A 23,402-nucleotide genomic window follows, 5' to 3' on the forward strand; every position below is an offset into this window, starting at 1 on the left:
CTCTGCGAGGTTCTGAAGTGTTCTCTGAATTGTTAGAGAAAGACAACATTATGCTTCGTGTTAAATGACCTTATGTGTTATCTAATTCAGGGCTACCAGGCAACCACTGATACACACCATACAGAACAACTCTAATAAGAGTATTTATTAAATTCCAATATCATGTCTTTTGTGTGCTAGCAAAGGAGGCATCACCGACTCAATGGACATGAGTTTGGGTGAACTCTGGGAGTTGGTGATGGACAGGGAGGCCTGGCGTGCTGCAACTCATGGGCTCGCAAAGAGTCGGACACGACTGAGTGACTGAACTGAACTGAACGGAAATAATCAATTACTGTATTTGTAGAATAATGGTGGCTGTGGTCACTTCACTGTCCCCCGGAGAAGTAACTGTTTAGTTCCCTCCTGTCTCTTAGAAATGGCTCCTTCTCCTATAGCTTCTGCCCCTTCTCCATTGCTCAAGGCAGGAGCCCAGGAGTCATTCCTGGCACCTCTCTGCTCCTTGTCCTTCACATTTAATCCATCATCAAATCCTGTATGACCTACCTCCGATACACACTGGGAAGCAACCCACATGGCTTCACCTCTAGCGATCACAAGTCATCCGTGTGAGTGGCACCCCCGAGAGCCCACAAGTGTGTGGCAGCCTGTCCACAGCTACCACCCTACCCCAGGCACTTCATTTCTGCCCTAGCTCCAGTTTCAGTCTTCCTATTGGTCTCATAGCTTCTACTCTTCCCCTCACAATCCTTCCTCCACACAACACCCAGAGTGACTGTTTATAATAGGCATCAGAACCTTTTGCATTTAGAATTAAATCCAGACTCCCTCATTCAGCTCCAATGACCAGGCACTCCATCTCCTCTCCAACCTCTTTTTCTTCTACTCTCTCACTCCTGTCCTTCAGCCAAACAGCTTTCTTTCCTATCCCAGAACTTGCTGCTCTCTCCCCGACCCATCATGGCCCTTGCTCACGGCTTTATCCAGACTGAAACCTCATCTTCTCATGGCCAGTCTCAGCTGGAACATCCTTGCCGCCTCAGAGATCTTTTGCAACCACCTTTAATTCAGTATCCACACACACTGTTGGCTTCCTTCACAGCAGTCTCCTCAGTTCCTATAGACCTGCAACTCATTTCCTTTACCCATTTACTGCCTGTCTCTCCATTATACTGTAAACTCCTGATCAGGCCTGTGTCCACCACCAGTGTATCCCCAGGGCCTAGCACAGTGCCCGACACACAGCAGGTTTGATCAGTGTATCTTGTATGAATACATTAACTTGTATACTACATAGCAACACACATGTTGTACCACCCCTATTCACTGCAACTTTTGTTTTCCTTCCAGGTTGAGCATGGACTAGTGGTTCTCAACACGTAGTCCCCAAGCAGAAGCAGAAGCAGCAGCATTGCCAGGGAACTGATTACAAAAAGGCCCACCCTGGATCTCCCAAATCAGAAACTATGGGAGTGAGATGCGGCAACCTGTATTTTAACAAGTCCTTCAGGATGCTAATGCTCAAGTTCAAGAACCACTGCCACAGACAATTCCAGAGACTCTCATTCCATAACAGTGTATCTCAAAGTATATCACACTGGTTCTAAGGATTGGTGCCAGGTGACAGCTTAAAAAAAAAAAAAGTAGGCATTTGAAGCCAAATGAATTTGAAAAACACTGTCGATGAAAGTTAAACAGGTTTCCTTCTAGCAGGAATTTCTAGAAACTTTAATATAGCAATATTCATTGTGAATCATAAAAACAAGGAAATTTGCAGAAGTACTTCCCAATTTTATTTAGCCACAAAATCTCTTTATTTTCCCTTCTAAACATGAGTCAAATTTATTGTGGTCTCTGAAAAACACATTTTGGAAAATGTTGTCATAATGTATTCTTCCCCAGAGAAAATCTTAACACCATTCCAATTCTTCGTGCCCACAGTGATATTAATAATGTCTGAGTCACTGGCTTAAAAAGCTTTATGTATCTTCATTTCTTATGCTCTTTCCTAGATTTGAAAATAAAAGTGTAATATTAAGCACATCTTCTACATGTTCTTAAATATCAGTAAAAAGAACTCTGATCTTTGTTAAAGCCTAAAATGTTTATAAAGTCAAATATAGAGGAATAGAAAACGGTGGCAGTTTTCAAGTTGAATTAGAGAAGCCGAGTTTAGTCTCTTGTCCTGCCCTGAAGTAGACAGCAAGGAGATTCACCATTTAAATTGCAAGAGAAAAGTCCTCTAATGAGCATCAGAGAACCAGCTTCCTGTCTGGGGCTACAAGAGAGTCTTAGTTTTCTTCCCTAGCTAAATGGGGGAAAGAGAGATTCTCTGATGATCGAGTGGGAAACTGCACAAGTGATTGAAAAATTATTGGCCCCAGCTGACGATCAGTAACCTTGTAAAGGCTGAGCCAGCTTGGAAATAGGAAGTTAAAAGATTCATGCCAAACATCCAGTGTTTACTTAATCAGGGCTAATGATTAGCTTCTTAATGAAATTTTATAAGCTCAGTTGCACACAGAAAACATTTGCTTCACTAAAAGCAAATAGGTCTGTTTGTACTATAATCAGACATCTGGAGCACATAAGACCCCCCAACACTCAGGAGTACAAAGGCAATTCTGTTTGGAGACTTCTGATCGTTTTTTACAAAGATAAGAGTGATCAAAACGTGATGGGAGAGAGCGTGGAGACCAAAAAGTTTACTATGAACACATCTGCCATATTCAATGGTCTTGAAACTGCAGAATTTAATGCCATAGATCCTAACATAAGAGTTCTGGCCACGCAGGGTCTGTGCAGTAACAGAATGATTTCCTTTGATAACCTGGATAAATATGTCTCAGCCACCTGATTATGTGATCCACTAGGAGGACCAGAACTCTGTTCTAGTCACCTACAGTTCCAGCCCCCGCACAGTGCTGGGAACATGGGAGATGCTCAACAGACACCTGCTAATTGAACTGAAGTGAAATAGCCACAGTTAGGTGGTTAATTAACTGCCAATTTTTTTAAAAAATGTTTTAAATTTCTTCATTTTTGGCTGTGCTGGGTCTTCGTTTCTGTGTGGGCTTTTCTCTAGTTGTGGTGACCGGAGGCTACTTTCTAGTTGTGATGCACAGGTTTCTCATTGCAGAGGCTTCTTTTGTTTCGAAGCACAGGCTCTAGGGTGCTCAGGCTTCAGGAGTTGCAGCATGTGGGCTCAACAGATGTGGCACACAGGCTTAGCTGCTCTGTGGCAGGTGGGATCTTCTCGGATCAGGAATCGAACCCGTGTCTCCTGCATTGGCAGGCAGGTTCTTTACCACTGAGCCACCAGGGAAGGCCCCAAAATGCGTTTTAAATGGTTTTTATTCTTTATTTACTTTTGGCTGCACTGAGTCTTCATTGCTTTGCGAGGACTTTCTCTACTTGTGGCGAGTGGGGACTACTCTTTGTTGCGGTGTGCGGGCTTCTAATAAAGCTGCTTCTCTTGTTGTGGAGCATGGGCTCCAGGTGCATGGGGTTCAGCAGCTGTGGCACAAGGGCTCAGCTGCTGTTCTGTGCTCTAGAGCACACACTCCATAATTGTGGTGCACAGGCTTTGGTGCCCTGCAGCATGTGGAATCTTCTCAGACCAGGGATCAAAAATCTGTGTCCCCTGCACAGACAGATTCTTTTCCACTGTGCCACTAGGGAAGTCCTAAATAGTGTTTTAAAATATTCAAGTTTAGTAGGGTTCAAGGAAACATACCAATTGAATCTAGGAAATGCAGTAACAGGACCTATTTTGACATTGATAAACTGACAAACATTAAATCTGACCATTTCTCCAGAAACAAGATACTCAGTCGGTAGCCTGGATGGATTTTTATAAACAAAATGAAAAAGTGGGTCAAACATGTGATCCTTCTAGAACATCTTCACGTTTAGCCAAATACTACTGAGTCATTGATTCCATTGGTGGCACTCGTGGTAAAGAATCCCCTTGCCAATGTAGGAAATGCAGGAGATGTGGGTTCAATCCGTGGGTCAGGAAGATCCCCTGGAAGAGGAAATGGCAACCCACTCCAGTATTCTTGCCTGGAAAATCCCACAGACAGAGGATCCTGGTGAGCTACAGTCCATGGGGTCACAGAGTCAAATATGACTTAGTGACTGACCACGAGCACAAAGTGAATCATTATTCAAAATTATGGGTGATAAATCTTCCTTAACTGTTACGATTATACCTACAATTGTATCTACAAAATGCTTTATAAATAAAGCTTTGTCCTCTAACAAGTCTGCTTTTAACAGGAGACTTGGAAGAGGATATGTGGATGTGTCCTAAGGAAATCTCACGCACCGAAGTTAATCTGAACTGATGCATGAAGTCAAGCCGGCATATGTTGCAAAAACAGACTTCCCTGACATTTATTACAGAATATTGTCAAAAGCCAGGAATTCTGAATATTACCCTTCAGGGAAACTGAACATGTTTGTTCTCAACTTTTCTCTCCTTAAGAGAAAAACCATTAGAGTTTCTCTAATATGGGGGAACTATATTGAAATATATGACTTATCTCTGAGGGAATTCTATTTGCTTTATTGAGATATAATGAACAAAAACTTAGATATTTGAAGTATACAATGTGATGACTGATATACATTATGAAAAGATTCCTTCATCAAGTTAACACATCTATCACCTCACATATTTACTTTTTAAAAAAGATTCTACATGTAAGTGATTCCATGTGGTATTTGTCTTTCTAGTTTATTGCACTTAATGGCCTCCAGGTTCATCCATGTTGTTGCAAATGACAGAATTTCCTTCTTTTTTAAGGCTGAATGATTATTCAAATATTTGTATTCTAGAATATATAAGGACAAAAATCACAATTTCTTGAAAAAGATACTTTTATAATTAAATGTATTCAATAGTGAGTAAAATTAAGATTCTAAAAATACCATTAACAATAATTTTACCTTTACAAATGTACAAATCTTACTGGTCCCCCTTTTTTTCAAATGTACAGTTTGATATGTTTTTAATTTTTTAAAGTGTGGTAAAACACACATAACAAAATTTACCATCTTAGTTTTTACCCATTACTACCACTGATGCAGTTGTTGCCACAGATCAGATTCAGAGAGTCCCTGACAAAAGGGACTTCTCTTTAATAAAATAGGCATTATTACGAGGCTCTTGGCCAAGAATGGACCCACTGTGATGAAATCCTAGAAGGAATATTGTAGAAACATGAAATCTATGAAATAAATTTTTGTCGCATATAGCCACATAGATAAATCTTGAGCACATAATGTTGAACAAGAAAAAGCAAGTTACAGAGGCTATAAACAGCTTGCTTAAGTTATTTAAAGATACACAACACCATCTATTGTTTTGGCATCTATGTAATACACACACACACATATGACTTTAAAGGTATAAATAAAATCAGAGTATATAAAGACAAACATTTGAACTTCAGGACAGTAGTCCCTAGGGAGAGAGAGAGGTGGGGAGGTGATGGGTCAGGAAGCCTAAAGAAACTTCAGCTCTGTTCATCTGATCCTAGTTGATGCCAGATGAGGGTGATTCAGTGGGAACAAAGCCATGTCCCAGCTCTAACGGAGCAGACATGCAAGCGGAGGGAAACAGACAGAAGACTAAATGCACTGAATACATGAGGCAGTGAAAGTGCTAGCAAGAGAGGTTAGAGGCGATGGAGGGAGGCCATTTTACAGAGGAAGTTTGGGGACGGTGTCTTCTCAGGAAAGGTGGTGCTAATGCAAAGACAAAAATGACCCAAGGAGCATGTGTTTATACGGGGAAAGCTCTTCAGCTGTACAATTTCATTTTGTTTCTCCAAGTAAATTGGGTAAAATGATAATATTTCTTCCATTACGGTAGTGGGATCATGGTTATGTTCTGAATGTTCAAACTTTTTCATAATAAAACAAACAAGAAGATTAAAAAAAGAAGAAGAAGAAGAAAGCCCACTACCATCACTTCTTCGAAGATTAGGAGGAAGGATGTCAGACATCTCCAGATACCTTCCAAATGGAATATCTTGAGCCTGTGACTACAGATCCTATTTCCTTAGGGATCCTGCATACATTGGGGCCCCCTAAGAAACAGCAATAACCCCAGCACTGGACATGCTCCTGGCCATTAGGTTATGCATGCTTGCCTGCTATTCCATCCACCTGCCCATCCACTAACTGATCTAGCTATCCATCCACCCATCTATCTTTACCTCCCAAATAAAACATATGCCTGCTCAAACACCCTTATTTGAAAAGAAGAGGGCAGATGATAAAGAGAAAATACAGCATATATGATTTAAATAGAGGGAAAAGCATCTATACAAAGTAGATGGGGACACAAGATAAAAATCAACATGAAGCACTGATGACAAAAGACAGGACCCCTGAGATCTGGCCAGGACAACACCCAGTGTTTGTGTCTGTGAGCCACAGAGATCTACCATTTACAACATGCTCCAATGTCACCTTGCTCCCTCCCCTCTCCCAAAGAAAGGGAAGGTATCTTAGTGATGTCATGTTCCCACATGCACAGAAAATCAGGGAGCAAGGGTGGAATCACAGCTGCATGGATACCTCAAACTCTTTTTTTGGAGAAAATGTAAATTGAATAAGAAAATGTGAGGAAGTATATGGGATGTCAGCTCTAATGCTACATCTCTAGCAGGTATTTAATTAATATTTGGTGAATGGATGAATGTATATGAGGTTGCCTTACAGTAATATTTTATAAATGATGTACTTTTTTGTACTCAGAGCATTTCCCAGGTCACAAAATTCTTTCAAAGGTCATGGTTAGCCCCGACATCTCTCTCTTGTAATAAAACAATTATTTTTAGTCAACCATCTAATGAGGTTCTAGATAATACATAAGCAATCGTGTCCTTAGCAGAAGTGTCCTTGGGGTTGGGGGTGGCATTCCCTTCTTCCACCTTTCTGCTATCTGAATTTGGATGTGACGGCTGGATCTCAAGCAGACATTCTGGACAATGAGATAGAAGCCACCTACCAAGGATGGCAGCACAAAAAGAGACAAAGGCTGGATCTTACCATCATTGAGCACAGGCATACCTCATTTTATTGCACTTTGCTTTACTGCATTTTGCAGATACTGAGGTTTAACTTTTTTTTTCCTTGCTTTTTTACAAATTGAAGGTTTGTGGAAACTTTGAGTTGAGCAAGTCTACCGGTACCTTTTTTCCAACTGCATTTGCCCACTTCATGTCTCTGTGTCACATTCTGGCAATTCTCACAATATTCTGAAGTTTGCCATTATTTTTCTACTTGTAATGGTGATCTGTGATCAGTGACCTTTGATGTTACTATTGCAAAAAGATTATGACTCACTGAAGGCTCAGAAAATGGTTACCTGTTTTTTAGCAATAAAGTATTAAGGTATGTTGGGTGGCTCACATTAAGGTATGTTGGGTGGCTCAGACAGTAAAGAATTTGTCTGCAATTCAGGAGACCAGGGTTTAATCCCTGGGTCTGGAATATCCCCTGGAGAAGGGAATGGCTACCCACTCCAGTATTCTTTCCTGGAGAATTCCATGGACAGAGGAGCCTGGTGGGCTATAGTCCACAGTGTTACAAAGAGTTGGACACGACTGAGCAACTAACACAATGCATTATTAAGGTATGTACATTGCTTTTTAGACATAATGCTATTGCACACTTTACAGACCACAGTACAATGTAAACATAAGTTTTATATGCACTAGGAATCAAAAATTTCATGTGACTTGCTTTACTGTGATACTCTCATTATTGTGGTAGGAAACCAAACCCGTGATATCTCTGAGCTATGCCTGTACTACGCTAGTCTTGGGTAGCCTATCTCTGAACTTGTACATTGGAAATGAATAAACTTCTATTTTATTCAAAATCACTACATTTTAGTTAAACAAGCTTTTCTTTACTACAAGTTACCATTTTCCTTTTATTGGTTTTCTCTCTAATGCGGCCAAATCTAATCCTAACATATATATGTGTGTGTGTATATATATGTCATTTCATCTCTCCAACCAAAATCTGATAAGAAGTTTGTTATCAAACTCATTTAATAGACAGAGAACTGAGCCAGAGTGGATTAACTGGCTCAACAACACACGGAACCCAAGACTTCTGCCTCGGACCTGAACCCAGTACTCTTTTCCCTAACCATAGTTGCATTTTAGTGTGGCTGATAGGGATTCATCATTGTTACGCTTAGTTGCTCAGTCATGTCCAACTCTTTGCAATCCCATGGACTGTAGCCCCACCAGGCTTCTCTGTCCATGGGATTTCCCAAGCAAGAATAGTGGAGTGGGTTGCCATTTCCTTCTCCAGGGGGATCTTCCCAAACCAGGGATCAAACTGGTGTCTCCTGCATTGCAGGCAGATTTTTTACCACTGAGCCACTGGGGAAGCCCCTTGATATGGATTATGGAGATGGTAAAGAATCTGCCTGCAATGCAAGTGACCTGGGTTTGATCTCCGGGTTGGGAAGATCCCCTGGAGAAGGGAACGGCTACCTACTCCAGTATTCTTGCCTGGAGAATTCCATGAACAGAGGAGCCTGGCAGGATACGGTCCATGGGATCACAAAGAGTCAGACATGACTGAGTGATTTTCACTTCACTTCACCAATAAATAAAGTATATCAAGCAGGAACATACAAAACAGTTTGCTGTGAAGGTGTTATACCAAAAATTCTGATTAGGTGCATATGGGAGGTAGGAAAGCCAGGAAGGAGTTTAGGAAGCGGGCTAAAGCAGAAGGTATACTGTACTACACTCAGGATGACTTCAGAAAGTACACAGCAACAAATCCACAACTGCCCTAGACTGACTGCCATGAACAACCGTTCAGGCAGGAAGTTGGCAACTGACTTGATTAGAACCACCTATGCAACCTCCTGGGGAAAAATCCCATCCATCTCCCAGGCTTCCATCCTAATAATATAATATACATTTAAGCTCTTTACATTTCTTCTTTTAAAATCAGTTACATAATATTATGTCTATAAAACTACAATTGGAAAGTCCTCTGGCTATCATAATTATATCGCTAGTTAACATTTGAAACCAAAAGGAATATATCCTTGGTAAAAATAAGAGCTGGTACAGTGAATTCATCTAAAATATATGTTATACCCTTTTAATTTAAGCATATCTTTTAAGAATAATCTGAATATATGGTTCCCTCTGCTCAATTCATTTTAAATGAGTTATCTCTTTTCAACAAAGCTTTAAATTTTTTATGATTATAACTATATTCTCATTATAAAAGAAATTAGAAAATAAAGAAGCCCAAAAGTACCTTGAAACTTTCACTTTTTATTCTAATTGAAACTACAAAAATTATTTTTCTGTATCTTATGATATGAAATGTTCATAAATATAACTTAAAAGACATGAAATTATATGGTATTGCCATCTAGAAGTACTACACAATAAACATCTTAATGACCCAGATAACCATGATGGTGTGATCACTCATCTAGAGCCAGACATCTTAGAGTGCAAAGTCAAGTGGCCCTTAGGAAGCATCACTATGAACAAAGCTAGTGGAGGCAATGGAATTCCAGCTGATCTAGTTCATATCCTAAAAGATGATGCTATTAAAGTACTGTGCTCAGTAGGCCAGGAAAACTCAGCAGTGGCCACAGGGCTGGAAAACGTCAGTTCTCATTCCAATCCCAAAGCAAGACAGTGCCAAAGGATGTACAAATAAGTGTGTTCATTTCACATGCTATTAAGGATATGCTCAAAATCCTCCAAGCCAGGCTTCAACAGTACATGAACTGAGAACTTCCCGATGTACAAGCTGGTTTTAGAAAAGGCAGAGGAACCAAAGATCAAATTGCCAACACTTGTTGGATCATATAGAAAGCAAGGGAATTCCAGAAAAACATCTACCTGTCTTACCTGCCTCCTGAGAAACCTGTATGCAGGTCAAGAAACAACAGTTAGAACCAAACATGGAGCAACGGACTGGTTCCAAATCAGGAAAGGAGTACATCAAGGCTGTATATTGTTACCCTGCTTATTTAACTTATATGCAGAGTACATCATGTGAAATGCTGGGCTGGAAGAAGCACAAGCTGGAATCAAGACTGCTGGGAGAAAAATGAATAGCCTCAGATATGCAGATGACACCACCTTTATGGCAGAAAGCGAAGAGGAACTAAAGAGCCTCTTGATGAAAGTGAAAGAGAAGAGTGAAAAAGCTGGCTTAAAACTCAACATGAAGAAAACTAAGATTATGGCATCCAATTCAATCACTTCATGGAAAACAGATGGGGTAAAAGTGGAAGCAGTGGGAGATTTTATTTTCTTGGGCTCCAAAATCACCTTGGACAGTGACTGCAGCCATGTATTTAAAAGATGCTTGCTCCTTGGAAGGAAAGCTATGACAAACCTAGACAGCATATTAAAAAGCAGAGACATTACTTTGCTGACAGAGTTCATATAGTCAAAGCTATGGTTTTTCCAGTAGTCATGTACAGATGTTACAGTTGGACCGTAAACAGGGCTGAGCGCTGAAGAATTGATGCTTTTGAACTGTGGTGCTGGAGAAGACTCTTGAGAGTCTCTTGGACTGCAAGGAGACCAAATCAGTCAATCCTAAAGGAAATCAACCCTGAATATTCATTGGAAGGACTGATGGTGAAGTTGAAGCTCCAATCCTTTGGCCACATGATGTGAAGAGCCGAATCATTACAAAAGACCCAGACGCTGGGAAAGAATGAGGGCAGGAGGAGAAGGACGCACTGAGCATCCCCCAGAGGACAATTAAGAATGATGCTAACCAGACCTGCCTTCACACATCATAAAGGGCTGGGAAGGCACATCACTGCAGCCTGCTCAGAGCCCTCTGGAGTTCATGAATCATTCTCTACAGGACATAGGTCATGGCTTCCAAACCACAGCCCCACATCCTGGGCAGTGGTCCAACAAGGAGCGGGGAATGTGACAGTACTGCCAGGCATATGCTGAGAGGTGAGCACCTACCCTCAGGACAAAAACACCCGTCCCAGAGCTGTGAAGGGGCCTGCAGTCTACCCACCAGCGAGGGAGCCAGAAGGGCTGTTCACACTTGCAGAACTTGGGTCACTGCTCTCCCCAGAACCCTGGGTCATCTGCTTCAGGACTATGCTTTGGATTTCCAGATCAGGTGGCCAGAGAAACCTTAACTTCCAAATATTTGCTGATCCACAGTTAACAAAACGGTGGCCTGCAAGCTGGATTTGGCCCACAGATGTGTTTTCTTTGGCCTGAAAGATGTTGGATCATTTTTTTGGAATAAGCATTGAACAATTTAGAGATTTCCTGTATTTTCTCTTAAAAACTTAAGTCTGGGCCACACCGAGCCTGTATTCTTGTGCAGAAACATTCAGCGAGAGCTGAGCGGGTCATCACCCACAGTGACAGTACGCCTCTGTATTTATGGGTCTGTGCTCTAGGGGCTGTCCCCTGACCCTTGCCTGTAGCCTCCTTACTCCCAGCAGTTCCTGATTTAGGTCTAATTTAGAGGGTCTCTAAAGCTAACAAAACAACTCATGTCTTTATCCCCATATAACATTCCTTATTTAAAAAAGAGAAAAAAATCAAGATATCTGTAGGTGAAGGAAAATACACAAAAGTCTAGAAGCTTAAAACCTGTGTTATATAGTTTGTATTTGCCATGTTCTCATGACATGATAGAAGCTGAGAGAAGTTTAAAAAGGCTGTTAAATTTATCACTCAAAATTCTTTAGGTAGAGTCAGATTACATCCTTCTGGATGGATTCAAAATACTATTCTATTTTTAAAAGAAACAGTGCAAATGTCCAGTTATAAAGTAAATAGGTCATGGGGATGTAATGTACAGCATAGTAACCTTAGTTAAAAATAGTGTATTGCACATTTGAAAGTTGCTAAGAAAGTCTATCTTGAAAGTTCTAATCATAAGAAAAATGTTTTTGTAACTATGTATGGTATTTTTTGTAGATATGGTAACACACACATGAGAACAAATTATAAATTTATTATTGACAATTTGTCTCATTTATTGAAAAAAATCCTCTCATCATATAATATTGATACAGTTTCTTTTTATCACTTGGATCTTGAGATTGGCAGGTCACCATCCCCTGAATTAATGCCCATAGTCAAGATTCACAGCTTTAATGCTTCCTCCCCTTTTTTTCACTACAAGTACTTTGCCAACATAATGTTAGCTTTCATCTCAAGATTTATTCTAATAGATGCACTCGTCATCCCTTCCTACCCTGGAAGTGAAGACAGTAAACAAAATGCACCAATATACTGGGTTGGCCAAAACGTTTGCTCAGGGTTTTGTAAGATCTTACAGAAAAACCTAAATGAACTTTTTGGCCAACCCAACACCTAGGCCAGATCCCCTATTATGGCAAATGATAAACATTAATTGCTTGGCAAAATCATTTATTTTTTGTATAAAATAGATGCATTAAAATAATCAACCCAGGGACAACCCAACTGTAAAAGGGCATTTTAAAAACTATTATAACAAAGTAAAATTGAATACACACTGGCAATTAGTTGATACTAAGGAACTATTTGCAAATTTTACTTAGTATGACAAAGATTTTATATGTGTGTATATTCATATCTGTTACTGCTAGTTTTAAAAAGAAATAAACTCCAGGGATTTGCTATCATGTGGGACTTACAAATCTTAGAATTGTAGTCTTTCACAGTTTTAAGAGGCTGTAAACATCGCCGAGTCCAGGCATGGAAAGAAGATTTTACTTTACAGGCCAATTTAAATTTAACAGTGCTGTCCCGAGAAGAAATGCGAGTCTTTAAGACTGAGAGGGGAAAAAAGGTCATGAACCATTAGCAATACTGGCCAAGGACACAAAACAGGAAAGTGGGGCCATGTATGTTACTACTACTGGTCACCTCTAGAACCTCTAGTCCAATGGTCTTTCAAAGAGTTTATTATTTGTTAAGTCAACTCATTATGTCATTAGACAGCTCTATGAAGTTCTTTCTTTTATTTTGGCCTGAAATCTTATTTTTTGCAGCTTACAATGATGTGACATGTAAGAAGAGCTCCAGTTTAATTTGACAGTGCTTGGACTATTTCAGATATTTCTCTCATCTTTCCCAAGTCTAAAACATCACCATTCCTCACTGGGCATGGTTCCCTCCCTGTCTTTACCATTTGCCATTGACAAGCCCCAGTTTGTCTCTGTCGTTATTTCAGTGTGGTATGCAGTAAATGGTCTGCTGATGTCATGTTGTCATAGCATAATCCCAAAAATGCCTTTATTGAGTTCAAATTTTGGTTTTCAGAATCTCTACTTTCATTTAGACTTCAGATGCTCTACCTCAATTTAACTAGTTGGAGAGAAGCTTCTAAATCTTTCTATTATCAGCCACATATGGGTCAACTTTAATGGATCTCTCAGAACATATAACTATCTTCCCACATTTCCAGGCTCTGGCATGCCAGCAACCAGGGAAACCACAAAGAGATTCAGATGACCCTTCCTGATTGTTCCATGGCTCCTCAAATCCATCTATGAATTTTCAATCTTAGGAAGAGAATTTTTAATCTTAAAACTGAGAACGGAGGGCAACTAACTAAGCCAGAACAATCTGGCTACTTGCCCAGAACTATCTGGCCACCACTGTCCTTGATGAAAAATAGACAGGCTTCCCTGGTGGCTCAGTGGTAAAGAATTAGCCTTCCAATGCAAGAGACATGGGTTTGACCCATGATTCAAGAAGATACCACATGCCATGAGACAACTAAGCCTGTGAGCCACAGCTATTGAGCCTGTGCCCTAGAGCCCATGCTATGCAACAAGAGAAGCTGCTGCAATGAGAAACTTGCACACCGAAATCAGTGAGTAGCCCTGCAGCAATGAAGACCCAGCACAGCCAAAAGTAAAAAATAGTAAGTTTTAAAAAATTAAAATAGGCAACCACAAATTGGCTCAACATAAGTAATAAAAGAGGTTTAGTCATTCACTCAACATGTGTTGCGAGGACTGGACTGGGCCACTGAGCAAATGAGAATGAGTGACATAGCAGTCATGTCATCAAACACATAGTTTCTCAAAAGTAAAACACAGACATAAATAACTCAAGTAAAGTGATCAGTGAGGTACAAAGAGCTAAGGGATTTGGGAGGTGGAAGAGAAAGCAGCAGAAAGGAAGTTGAAAATTAGGCCAACTTAACAGAGGAAGGATCAATAGAAGGCCTGAAAGGACAGGTGGGATCAAAACAGTGGACAAGTGAGGAAAGAATAAATACCAGTAGGCTGAGTAATTCCATTTGGTTGATGCATATTGGTACTGGGAAATAAAGTCTGGAAAAAACACAAAGAGGCAAAGCTGAATGAGACTCTTCTTCTATCTGGATCAGTTAATCAAAGCGTATTTATACCAAAGAACAGGCAACCCATCAAAAGGTACAGAAAGATGAAGAAGAAAAAAGAAAGCAAAAAAGTCAGAGCCTAGAGCAGAAAAGAAAAATTAAGTGACTAAATAGGGATAAAGAGAGAAAAGCAAAGGATGAGAAGGGAAGACAAAAACTCTTCTCGCTAGCAAGAGGTGCTTCCCTGATTTACCTCCCCTCCTTGACACTGAACTGTCTGGGAGCAGCCACTCTTCTATCCTAAAATCAATCTTTGGGCTTAGATTTCTAATCCAGATTTATCTTCCATCTCCCTATGCCCTTTGTTAACGATCACTTCCCCTAAACTGTCTAATCCACCGCCAGCAGTCACTGTGACTGATCCCGAAGGAATGCCGACCAAGGAAAACCACTGAAGAGGACAGCTCAGTGTCAGCAACATACTTGATAACAGAGTAGAGGAGCAAATGATCCTTATACTCACCTGAGGAAGGGAAAGGGGGATGTGAAGAGGGAGGCTGTAAGAGGTACGAGTGGAGGAAAGGGTCTGTGGACCCAGAGGAGCCACACGACCAACCTAAGAACTCAGGCTCCTCTTAGGCTTGCTGTCCACTCATTTAGCCACTCACACTCATTCCTTCCTCTCTCCTTATCCCACCCTTCTCTGCTGTCACATCCAACCGCTGCCACACATCCAACAGCAACGACAAAGCACTTCCCGCAGCAGCCTCAGTGTATACCTCACTTCCTTAGTCCCTCATGATTCACACAGGCCCCTAAACAGTGTCCCAGCTTTTCCATTTCAGAAATACGACATGGTATGATTTCTCACTTGTTGCCTTCTCTGCCACACTGTAAGCTCACGAGGGAAAGAGCTATCTTTTCAACTGCTGTATCCCCAGCACCTTACATAGGATCCAGACTCAGTAATTAACTGTCAAATTAACAACACACTACACAGACGACTAAGGGGTATCAACTTGAATTACCTAAAACCAGAAATTGGTATAGCCAAGACAGCAACTTGTTCACCAAAGTCACTGTTCTCTGACACTTTGGGGACACAGTTACACTAACTTCCCAACCTCTTCTGTAGTTAGCTGTGGCATGGGATGAGTTCTGGGCAGTGGGATGTGAGTAGAAGTGATTATGCCACAGCCAAGCTGTCCCATAAAATCTTCCCAGGCTTTGCCTCCACATTCTTTTTTTCCCTTCTTGTTGGACTGTTGACACACCCCTTGAATGACCTTAGAAGCTACATGCTGATACCTGGGACTCTATGTAGAAAAGAACCACCGCTCTAATCTGCTCATAAGAGAACTAAACATCTCTTATGTTTGAGCCATCTGTGTGTTATAGCAGTTAACCTCCCCTAATCTTTACCAGCTAGCAGCTGTTTGTCACTTTCCTAAGGAACAATTAAAGGCTTTCAGAGGACAGTACACTCTTTCTTGGTACACAGGACTGCAAAAGTCCTGCTTGTTGATGATTATCAGGGAAGATAGTAACCTTGCCTTGGGCTGGCCTGGGTGGGGCTCACAACACAGAACAGGCTGGATGAATTCTGGTGGTGTCAGAACACAGATGATCAGCTTGCTTGCCTCGCCTCCTCTCAGAAGTATTAGGGCCCCATGGGCCCTAGACAAATGCCCAGTTGCCTTCTCAAGTAGTCTGGCCCTGACCACATCTGTGCTTACCTGGCTAAAATGTCACACCACATTGCTCTGCTGTTGTCAGTGCCAGTTGGGGAGAAACTGCCAAGAGCTTTTTCAAAAAGCCACAGCAACCTACATTGCCACTAAACAATGGGTGGCAGTGATGACTCGCCTTCTGAATAAAACATGTGGCGGAGCGGACAGAGATGCAACCTCAGACAGAATGCATTTCCCAGTGGCAAAGCTCTTCTTGTACCGTAGATGTGTCTGAGTCTGTTGTTTCTCCTGAACACTTGGGACTTCAAAGAGAACTCCTCTCCCTGACAGACTGGAGCATGTAGGTAATTGCATTATATTAAGAGAATTAGTAGCATGTACTATACATAATTGCTTGTTCAATCTAGGTCTAGGAAACTATTAAAAGGATAAATTATTGACTAACTCTTTTCACCTTTCCTCAGTGCAGGTTTATGTCAAGAACTTCCAGATTCAGTGGTTCTTAATCTTTAGGGGATCATGAACCCTTTTAAGAGTTTGATGAAATGCCTTGACCCTTTCATTAAACAAAATGTCCACAAGTGCATGCACACATTACGTACGACTTCAGGGTACACACAGGATGCCAAGTTCATCCATTCATTCCGGGTTCATGGACCCTCTAGTGCAGAGGGCAGCAAATTTTCCCTCCAGAGGGCCGGAGAATAAATATCTGGGGTAGGCCACATACTGTCTCTGTCACAGCTGCTCAACTCTGCTCCTGCAGTAGGAAAGCTGTCCTTCCCGTGTTCCAAACAAACTTAATTTGTAGATATCAAAATTTGAATTTCATACAATTTTCCTAAGTCACAAAATATTCTTTTTTTTTTTTCATTCTTTTTTCAGCCATTTAAAAAATTAAACCATTCCTAGCCAGTAGCTTGTACAAAAACAGGTGACAAACCATAGTTTGTCAACTCCTGTTTGTAAGGCATGGGTTCTCTAGAACAAAGTTTCTATCTCTATTTTCACTGACTTCTAACTGAAACTTCCCATTTCTTCACATTATGAATGCAGGCAGCAAACCTTAGTGTTGGCAGAAATCACAGGCACATTCATGCCACGTTACAGTGGTGGCAGATAACACAAAATATTGATCAGGCTCACCATTATTTTTAAATTATGGCCATTATTAGATCTCCTACTGTATCTTACCATTTAAATGTGTTGATAAACACATATATTATTATATGAAAATTTTGATTCAATAACTATATTTCAAAATAATTGATTTCCATTTGAATCCTATATATTTTATTTAGAGCATTTCAAAACAGAATTCTGAGAAGTGGGCCAGGGCTTTCACCAGATACCGAAAAGGTCCATGGCACAGAAAAGGTGAAGAGGGTCTGGGGAGGCAAAGCCAGAGCATCTCCTACCAGAGCATTCACATCTTCTGTTTTGTGGATGAGCATCCGTATCTCCTCTGGATCACCGCTGAAGATTGCTTGGACCAGTGGTGGCTGTAAACACAGGAGAACTGGAATTAGAACTGTAATTAAATACCTGGACTGCACTCAGATGCAGATGGCTAGAAGATCTATTCCCCAAAAGTTTATTCAACAATTATCAATTGGCAGACAAAGATGAACATGGCCTGGGTCCACCCTTGCTCGAAGTCCAGCAGGGGAGTTATTTGCATCAAGAAATAACTATAATATGATTTGAAAGCCATGACAGACAGTCACATCTAATCTGGGCCTATGAGTGTAACACGAAAATCACCACTAGTTGAAAATGTCCTTGGATGGTCCTTAAATTACCTATCAAGCAAACTACCAAATCTGTGTTTTTGTGCATAGGGTCCCCTGCCATTCCCCAGCTTCTCATTAGACAATGCTCCTTGGACCTTTTAAACGATTCTGTTCCTAGAGGATGTCAGTGGCCATGTTTCTGGCCTCCTGAACACTTGTTTTTTGTCAAAGTTTGGAAAAGCCTTTAAACCATTCCCCTAACACTTCCCATAGCTTAGCCAATGAGCACTGAGTGTTTTAGAGGTGATTACTTAAAGTGTCTGTCTACAATGCAAGAGACCCGGGTTCAATCCCTGAGTCAGGAAGATCTCCTGGAGAAGGAAATGGCAACCCACTCCAGTATTCTTGCCCAGAAAATCCCATGGACAGAGGAGCCTGGTGGACTACAGTCCATGGGATCACAAAGAGTTGGACACGACTGAGTGACTTCACTTCACTTCACTTTCCCATCTATTCAAAGTAAGTGGTATAACGGTGGGGTGGGGAGGAAGAAAGAGGCCTTACTGAACATGCATCATTGAACTCACCCAGATTAAACAAGCCCAACATGTGGTAGAAGGATTTATAAACTTGATGGAAAGCCAGCTGAAAGAAAAACTGGCTCTGCTTGGGTGGTAGGGTGAGAAAAGTGTCCAGAAAAGCTTCATGGAAGGCACCTTCATGAATGCCTTTGAGTTTGCAAAGAGGAGGAAGGATATGGTGGCCAGGGAATCAGAGTGTACAAAGGTGTAGATATGCAAAGAACCTGATATGTTAGAAATGCTGCCATCAACCTGGTGACCAGGGTGTGGGAGAAAAGAGCAAAAGGGGTGGGCTCTGGGGTTGGTGTTGGGCTCCCCACCTGGTGAAGGATCCGGTTCAAAGCCAGTTCTGCCGCTTGCCAGTTACATGTTGAGCCCATTTCCTGTGCGTAATCTGGGGCCAAACATGATCTTTGTTGTCCAACCCATCAGAGGGTTGGTTTTAGGAACAACTGAGATAGTATATAGGAAAACCTTCTATAACCCCACATGCTGCGTGCTAATTCACTTCAGTCGTGTCTGACTCTTTGGGACTCCATAGACTGTAGCCCACCAGGCTCCTCTGTCCATGGGATTCTCCAGGGAAGAATACTGGAGTGGGTAGCCATACCCTCCTCCAGGGGATCCTTCCTGATGCAGGGAAGGAATCTAGGTCTCTTACGTCTCCTGCATTGGCAGGTGGGTTCTTTACCACTAGCACCACATGGGAAGCCATACAACCCTATCCAAATAACAGATGTTTTCACTAAGAAATGTTTATGATGTCAATATGGAGTATTTGACAATTTTTTTTCCAAAGTTTAAAACCTTGGTAATAATACACATGCACACACAACGCACATATATTTACTTATAAGTTTTGGAAATACTTTAGCCCTAGCAGGCAATTGGATGGTGGCAGTTTCCCAGACTTGTCTGATCATAAGTATCACCTAAGATGCTTACTAAAACAATATTCCCAGACCCTTTCCCTGGGGATTCTGGGCTGGGGTCAGAGAACCCAGACTTCTAATAATCATACACTTAGTTATTGGGAACTGTGAGCACTGACCTAAAGTGACACGGTTAGAATTATCTGCCTCAACCTCTCTGTAATCTATATTAAATTCCAAGTCCTGACTTTCCCTACAAACTTTCTTTTCTATTTTTTAACTTCCTGTTGCCTTTTTTACACATTTTAATAATGTTCCTTGTTATTTGAGGGGACTAATATAAGTATTGTCAGTAGAACATGGTAAGATTTAAGGAAACATTTTATTTTTAAAAATGTTAGGGACTTCCCTGGTGGCCCAAAGGTTAAGACTCTGTGCTCCCAATACAGGAGACACAGGTTCAATCCCTGGTCGGAAAACTAAGATATCTCATGATGCAGTGCGTGGCAAAAAAAATATATTAAATTGCAGATAAGTATTACCACCTGTCAGGAATTTGTCCACAGTTTTCCCTCAGCCATCAAAGTTTCCAGCAAGTAGACAGATGTATATCTCTTTTTGGTCCCAAATATTCTCTTAATCCTATCTTCTTGCCAAGGTATCTGATTCAAAGATAGTTCCTCAAATTACTAACAATTAAGTAGCAGGAAAGAAGTCTTGAAAAGAATGCACGTTTGACCAGTTGGTGTGAGCTGGCACTCTGCCCAAGATAATAAGTTGCTTCCCTACACTTGCTGACTACCTGCCACGTCTCCAGACACCCTGCCTCATGGCAAGGACCATATTTCAAGTAAAACAGACAGTCATATAAAGTCAGAATTTCAAAAATATCTGACTCTGGCATATCTACTTCATAATTCTCTATCTGCTGTGCCTATTGCCAAATGCTTGTGCATATTTTTCTGCCCTTTTGAACCTTAAGAGAAAGCAAATACCAAACCCCAATAACCGAGGGATGACAAGCAGAGGCAGATGAGATTTTAGTATTGAGTCAACAGTGATCAGTCAACAGTTGAGAAGTTAAGATTCTGAGAAACAAATCCACCCCAGTTTAATGCACCACTGGTTAGTCACTTTAAGGAAACCCAGCTAGATAAGCAAAGCTTCTCTTCACTCTTGAGTGAAAGAATGCACGCAGATATTCAGTCCTCACACCACTCAAGAAAGGCAAGGGTTCCAAGCTATGGCTGGAATGTACCCAAGGAGAGCCACCCTGCAAAGCTGCCAGACAAGGATGCCAGCACAGCCCTCAGCAGGGAGTGGCGTGTGGAGCTTTCCAAACACTTCCAGGCCCAGTCCCTGAGACCCACTGGAAGGTTATCATCAATGCAGAGAATTCCCAGCAGAAAATAGTCTGCATACTTCCTCAATGCCTCCCAGTCTCAATCTGCTGAAAGCTGCTTTGGGGAGTATTGTCAATGCTCAGAATTCCTAGTATCCATTGGGAAGAAGCTGACAATTGTAACTCTCTCAGTCACATGTATACATGAATAAACCCACATATACATGGCTACATTTTGCCCATGTATGTACTCATCTGCATCTACATTCACGTCTGTATGCACAGAGATACATGCTGATGGACACACAAATCCCTCCCACTCCCTGTGGAACAGAAAAGTGCCAGTTCTCCAAAGTCTTGCTAACTGGACATTTCTGCCCCAGCTGGGCTGTGTGGCCACCGTGACATCATTGTTTTCACAACTGTGAATCCAGGCACTATGAAATTCCAAATCAGATCTTCACACACATGCTTTGCCATGTGTTTGCACGGATGAACTTCTTGAACTAAATTTCTATAACTCTTGAGCTAGTGGTACTTCTCTAAAAAAAAAACACACAAAAAGCAGTACAGGCATTTCTTTTTTTCTCTACACTTCCGAATAAAACACACCCATATAACACTTTGACATTCCCTTTTGTTGGAATTTTAATTGGATCCTACTGTTTTATGTTTCCCTAGCATATTAAAAAGCAGAGACATTACTTTGCCAACAAAGGTCTGTCTAGTCAAGGCTACGGTTTTTCCAGTGGTCATGTAGGGATGTGAGAGTTGGACTGTGAAGAAGGCTGAGGGCCGAAGAATTGATGCTTTTGAACTGTGGTGTTGGAGAAGACTCTTGAGAGTCCCTTGGACTGCAAGGAGATCCAACCAGTCCATTCTAAAGGAGATCAGTCTTGGGTGTTCATTGGAAGGACTGATGTTGAGGCTGAAACTCCAATACTTTGGCCACCTCATGTGAAGAGTTGACTCATTGGAAAAGACCCTGATGTTGGGAGGGATTGGGGGCAGGAGGAGGAGATGACAGAGGATGAGATGGCTGGACAACATCACGGACTCAATGGACATGAGTTTGAGTAAACTCCGGGAGTTGGTGATGGACAGGGAGGCCTGGCGTGCTGCAATTCAGGGGGTCGCAAAGAGTTGGACACGAATGAGCGACTGAACTGAACTGAACTGAGGCAAACACTTGCCTTGAGAATAAATATTTGGGAAAAGATACGTCTAAATTCTGTCTCTATTACATGACTTTAAAAAAGAGTGACTATTCTAATTACAGTACTCTTGTTCATAAATACCAAGTACTTATACTCTGTTGACTATTTATTTGGAAATCACTGTATCTTTTGCCTTGACCTTGATAGGGCCTTCCATGCAAAAGAACAGAGTCCCAAGCCTTGGCATGAACAAGAATTTTTTTTAGAATTTTCACCCATTTCAATGCTAGCATATACAAAATACAAGTGCTTTGTGTGCAAATTTGAATAAATACATTTTTAACAAGGGTCAGAGCTGTGAAAAACAAATAGTGGCAGGAAAAAGAGAAAGATTCTGATGTCATGAAACCACTGGTTATCAATCCCTAAAGAAATTTAAATTCTTAAAGAGAGATTTGCAGCTTCAGTTACCAGAATTGTTTTAGCATGTTTAGCAGCTGTAGATTGGAAACGATTTCCATGTGCTGTGGATACTGGCACAGTCCCTCATGTAGATTCAGAAGGATACTTCCTGGGTTTGCTTAACCAATGGCACAAGTGGGGGTCAATATTCAGATGGTACCTTTCCTTGTCTTTCAATACCACCAACTACCAGCACTCTACTGGTAGAAGAGTGAACTGGTAGGGCTGTTCACACTTGCCAGAAGTGTGAACAGCTGCCTTCTAGAGGTGACTGTCTGCCAGCCTGATGACATTTGACCCCTCTAAGACAGAAGAGCAGAGCAGAAGCCCCTTGAATTTGGCAACCATTATGAGCAATGTGGCCATTGCTGACATTAGAACTAAACATTTATCAGCAAAAAGCCACTTTCACTTTCACTACCCACATCCCTATCAGACCACCCACTACAGTATTTTTCTATTTTATTCTGTCTTTGAGAACAAATGAGGAAAATATCCAATTCCCAAATATAAGACGCTAAATCAAATAACGTACTAACAGTATTCTCAAACTGTGAAGTAGAGTAACAGTTCCACTAGGGGGAGCAAGAAGGTAATTTGTTACCTGGGAGGTAAGAGTAAATATTCAAGTTGTGTGATTAAGGTAGCTGGAGGATCCGTTTTATTCAAGACATGAAAGGATTCAAGCTTCTGGGAGAATTCTTAGAAAAAAGTAAATACAATCTGCATTACACCCCAAAACAAAAATTTTTTTAACTTTCCTATTGATCCCTGAGGGTCCAGGTTTTTAGGAAGAAGAAAGCTATTTAAAACCCAGGTGTTAAAGAATTATTTTCTTCACGTACAAAATCCAATTATTTCCTCAACTGCACTTTTTAAAAGTGCTGCTAGTGGTATCAGATATGCCACTGGCTTAGGAATAAAGTTCAACTATGAGGAAAGCACAGTTGACTTAAAGGATCCACTCCGTCCTGTCTTGCAATGACAGATCCCCATCGGTTAGCACTCTCCAAAATCTTCTATTGAAACTAACAGTTTGATTTTAGCTAAAACCACTGTATAGTGCATTTCGCTTTGTCAGAGCTGCATATTCTTTTCTAATATGTTGGCTTTGGAAGATAAGCAGAGTGATAGAGGCTGTCGCTGAGCATCTGAAAATATAGCCCATGGTAGGAAGTCCAAGAAGATGCTCAGCATTACATTCCAAGTTGTTGG

General features: G+C 41.1%; 1 protein-coding gene across 3 annotated transcripts in view; it reads right to left on the reverse strand.

Annotated features, from left to right (window-relative positions):
* ANKRD44 (ankyrin repeat domain 44) overlaps positions 1-23,402 on the reverse strand; it is a 315,568-nt gene that overhangs the window by 173,493 nt on the left and 118,673 nt on the right. For all 3 annotated transcript variants that reach the window (XM_069577913.1, XM_069577911.1, XM_069577912.1), the window contains exon 2: positions 17,459-17,542. In XM_069577913.1, coding sequence (XP_069434014.1) covers positions 17,459-17,542 — 84 coding nt within the window. The remainder of the gene's footprint in view (positions 1-17,458; positions 17,543-23,402) is intronic.

This window comes from Ovis canadensis, chromosome 2, assembly GCF_042477335.2.
Source record: "Ovis canadensis isolate MfBH-ARS-UI-01 breed Bighorn chromosome 2, ARS-UI_OviCan_v2, whole genome shotgun sequence".
Lineage (NCBI taxonomy): Eukaryota > Metazoa > Chordata > Mammalia > Artiodactyla > Bovidae > Ovis > Ovis canadensis.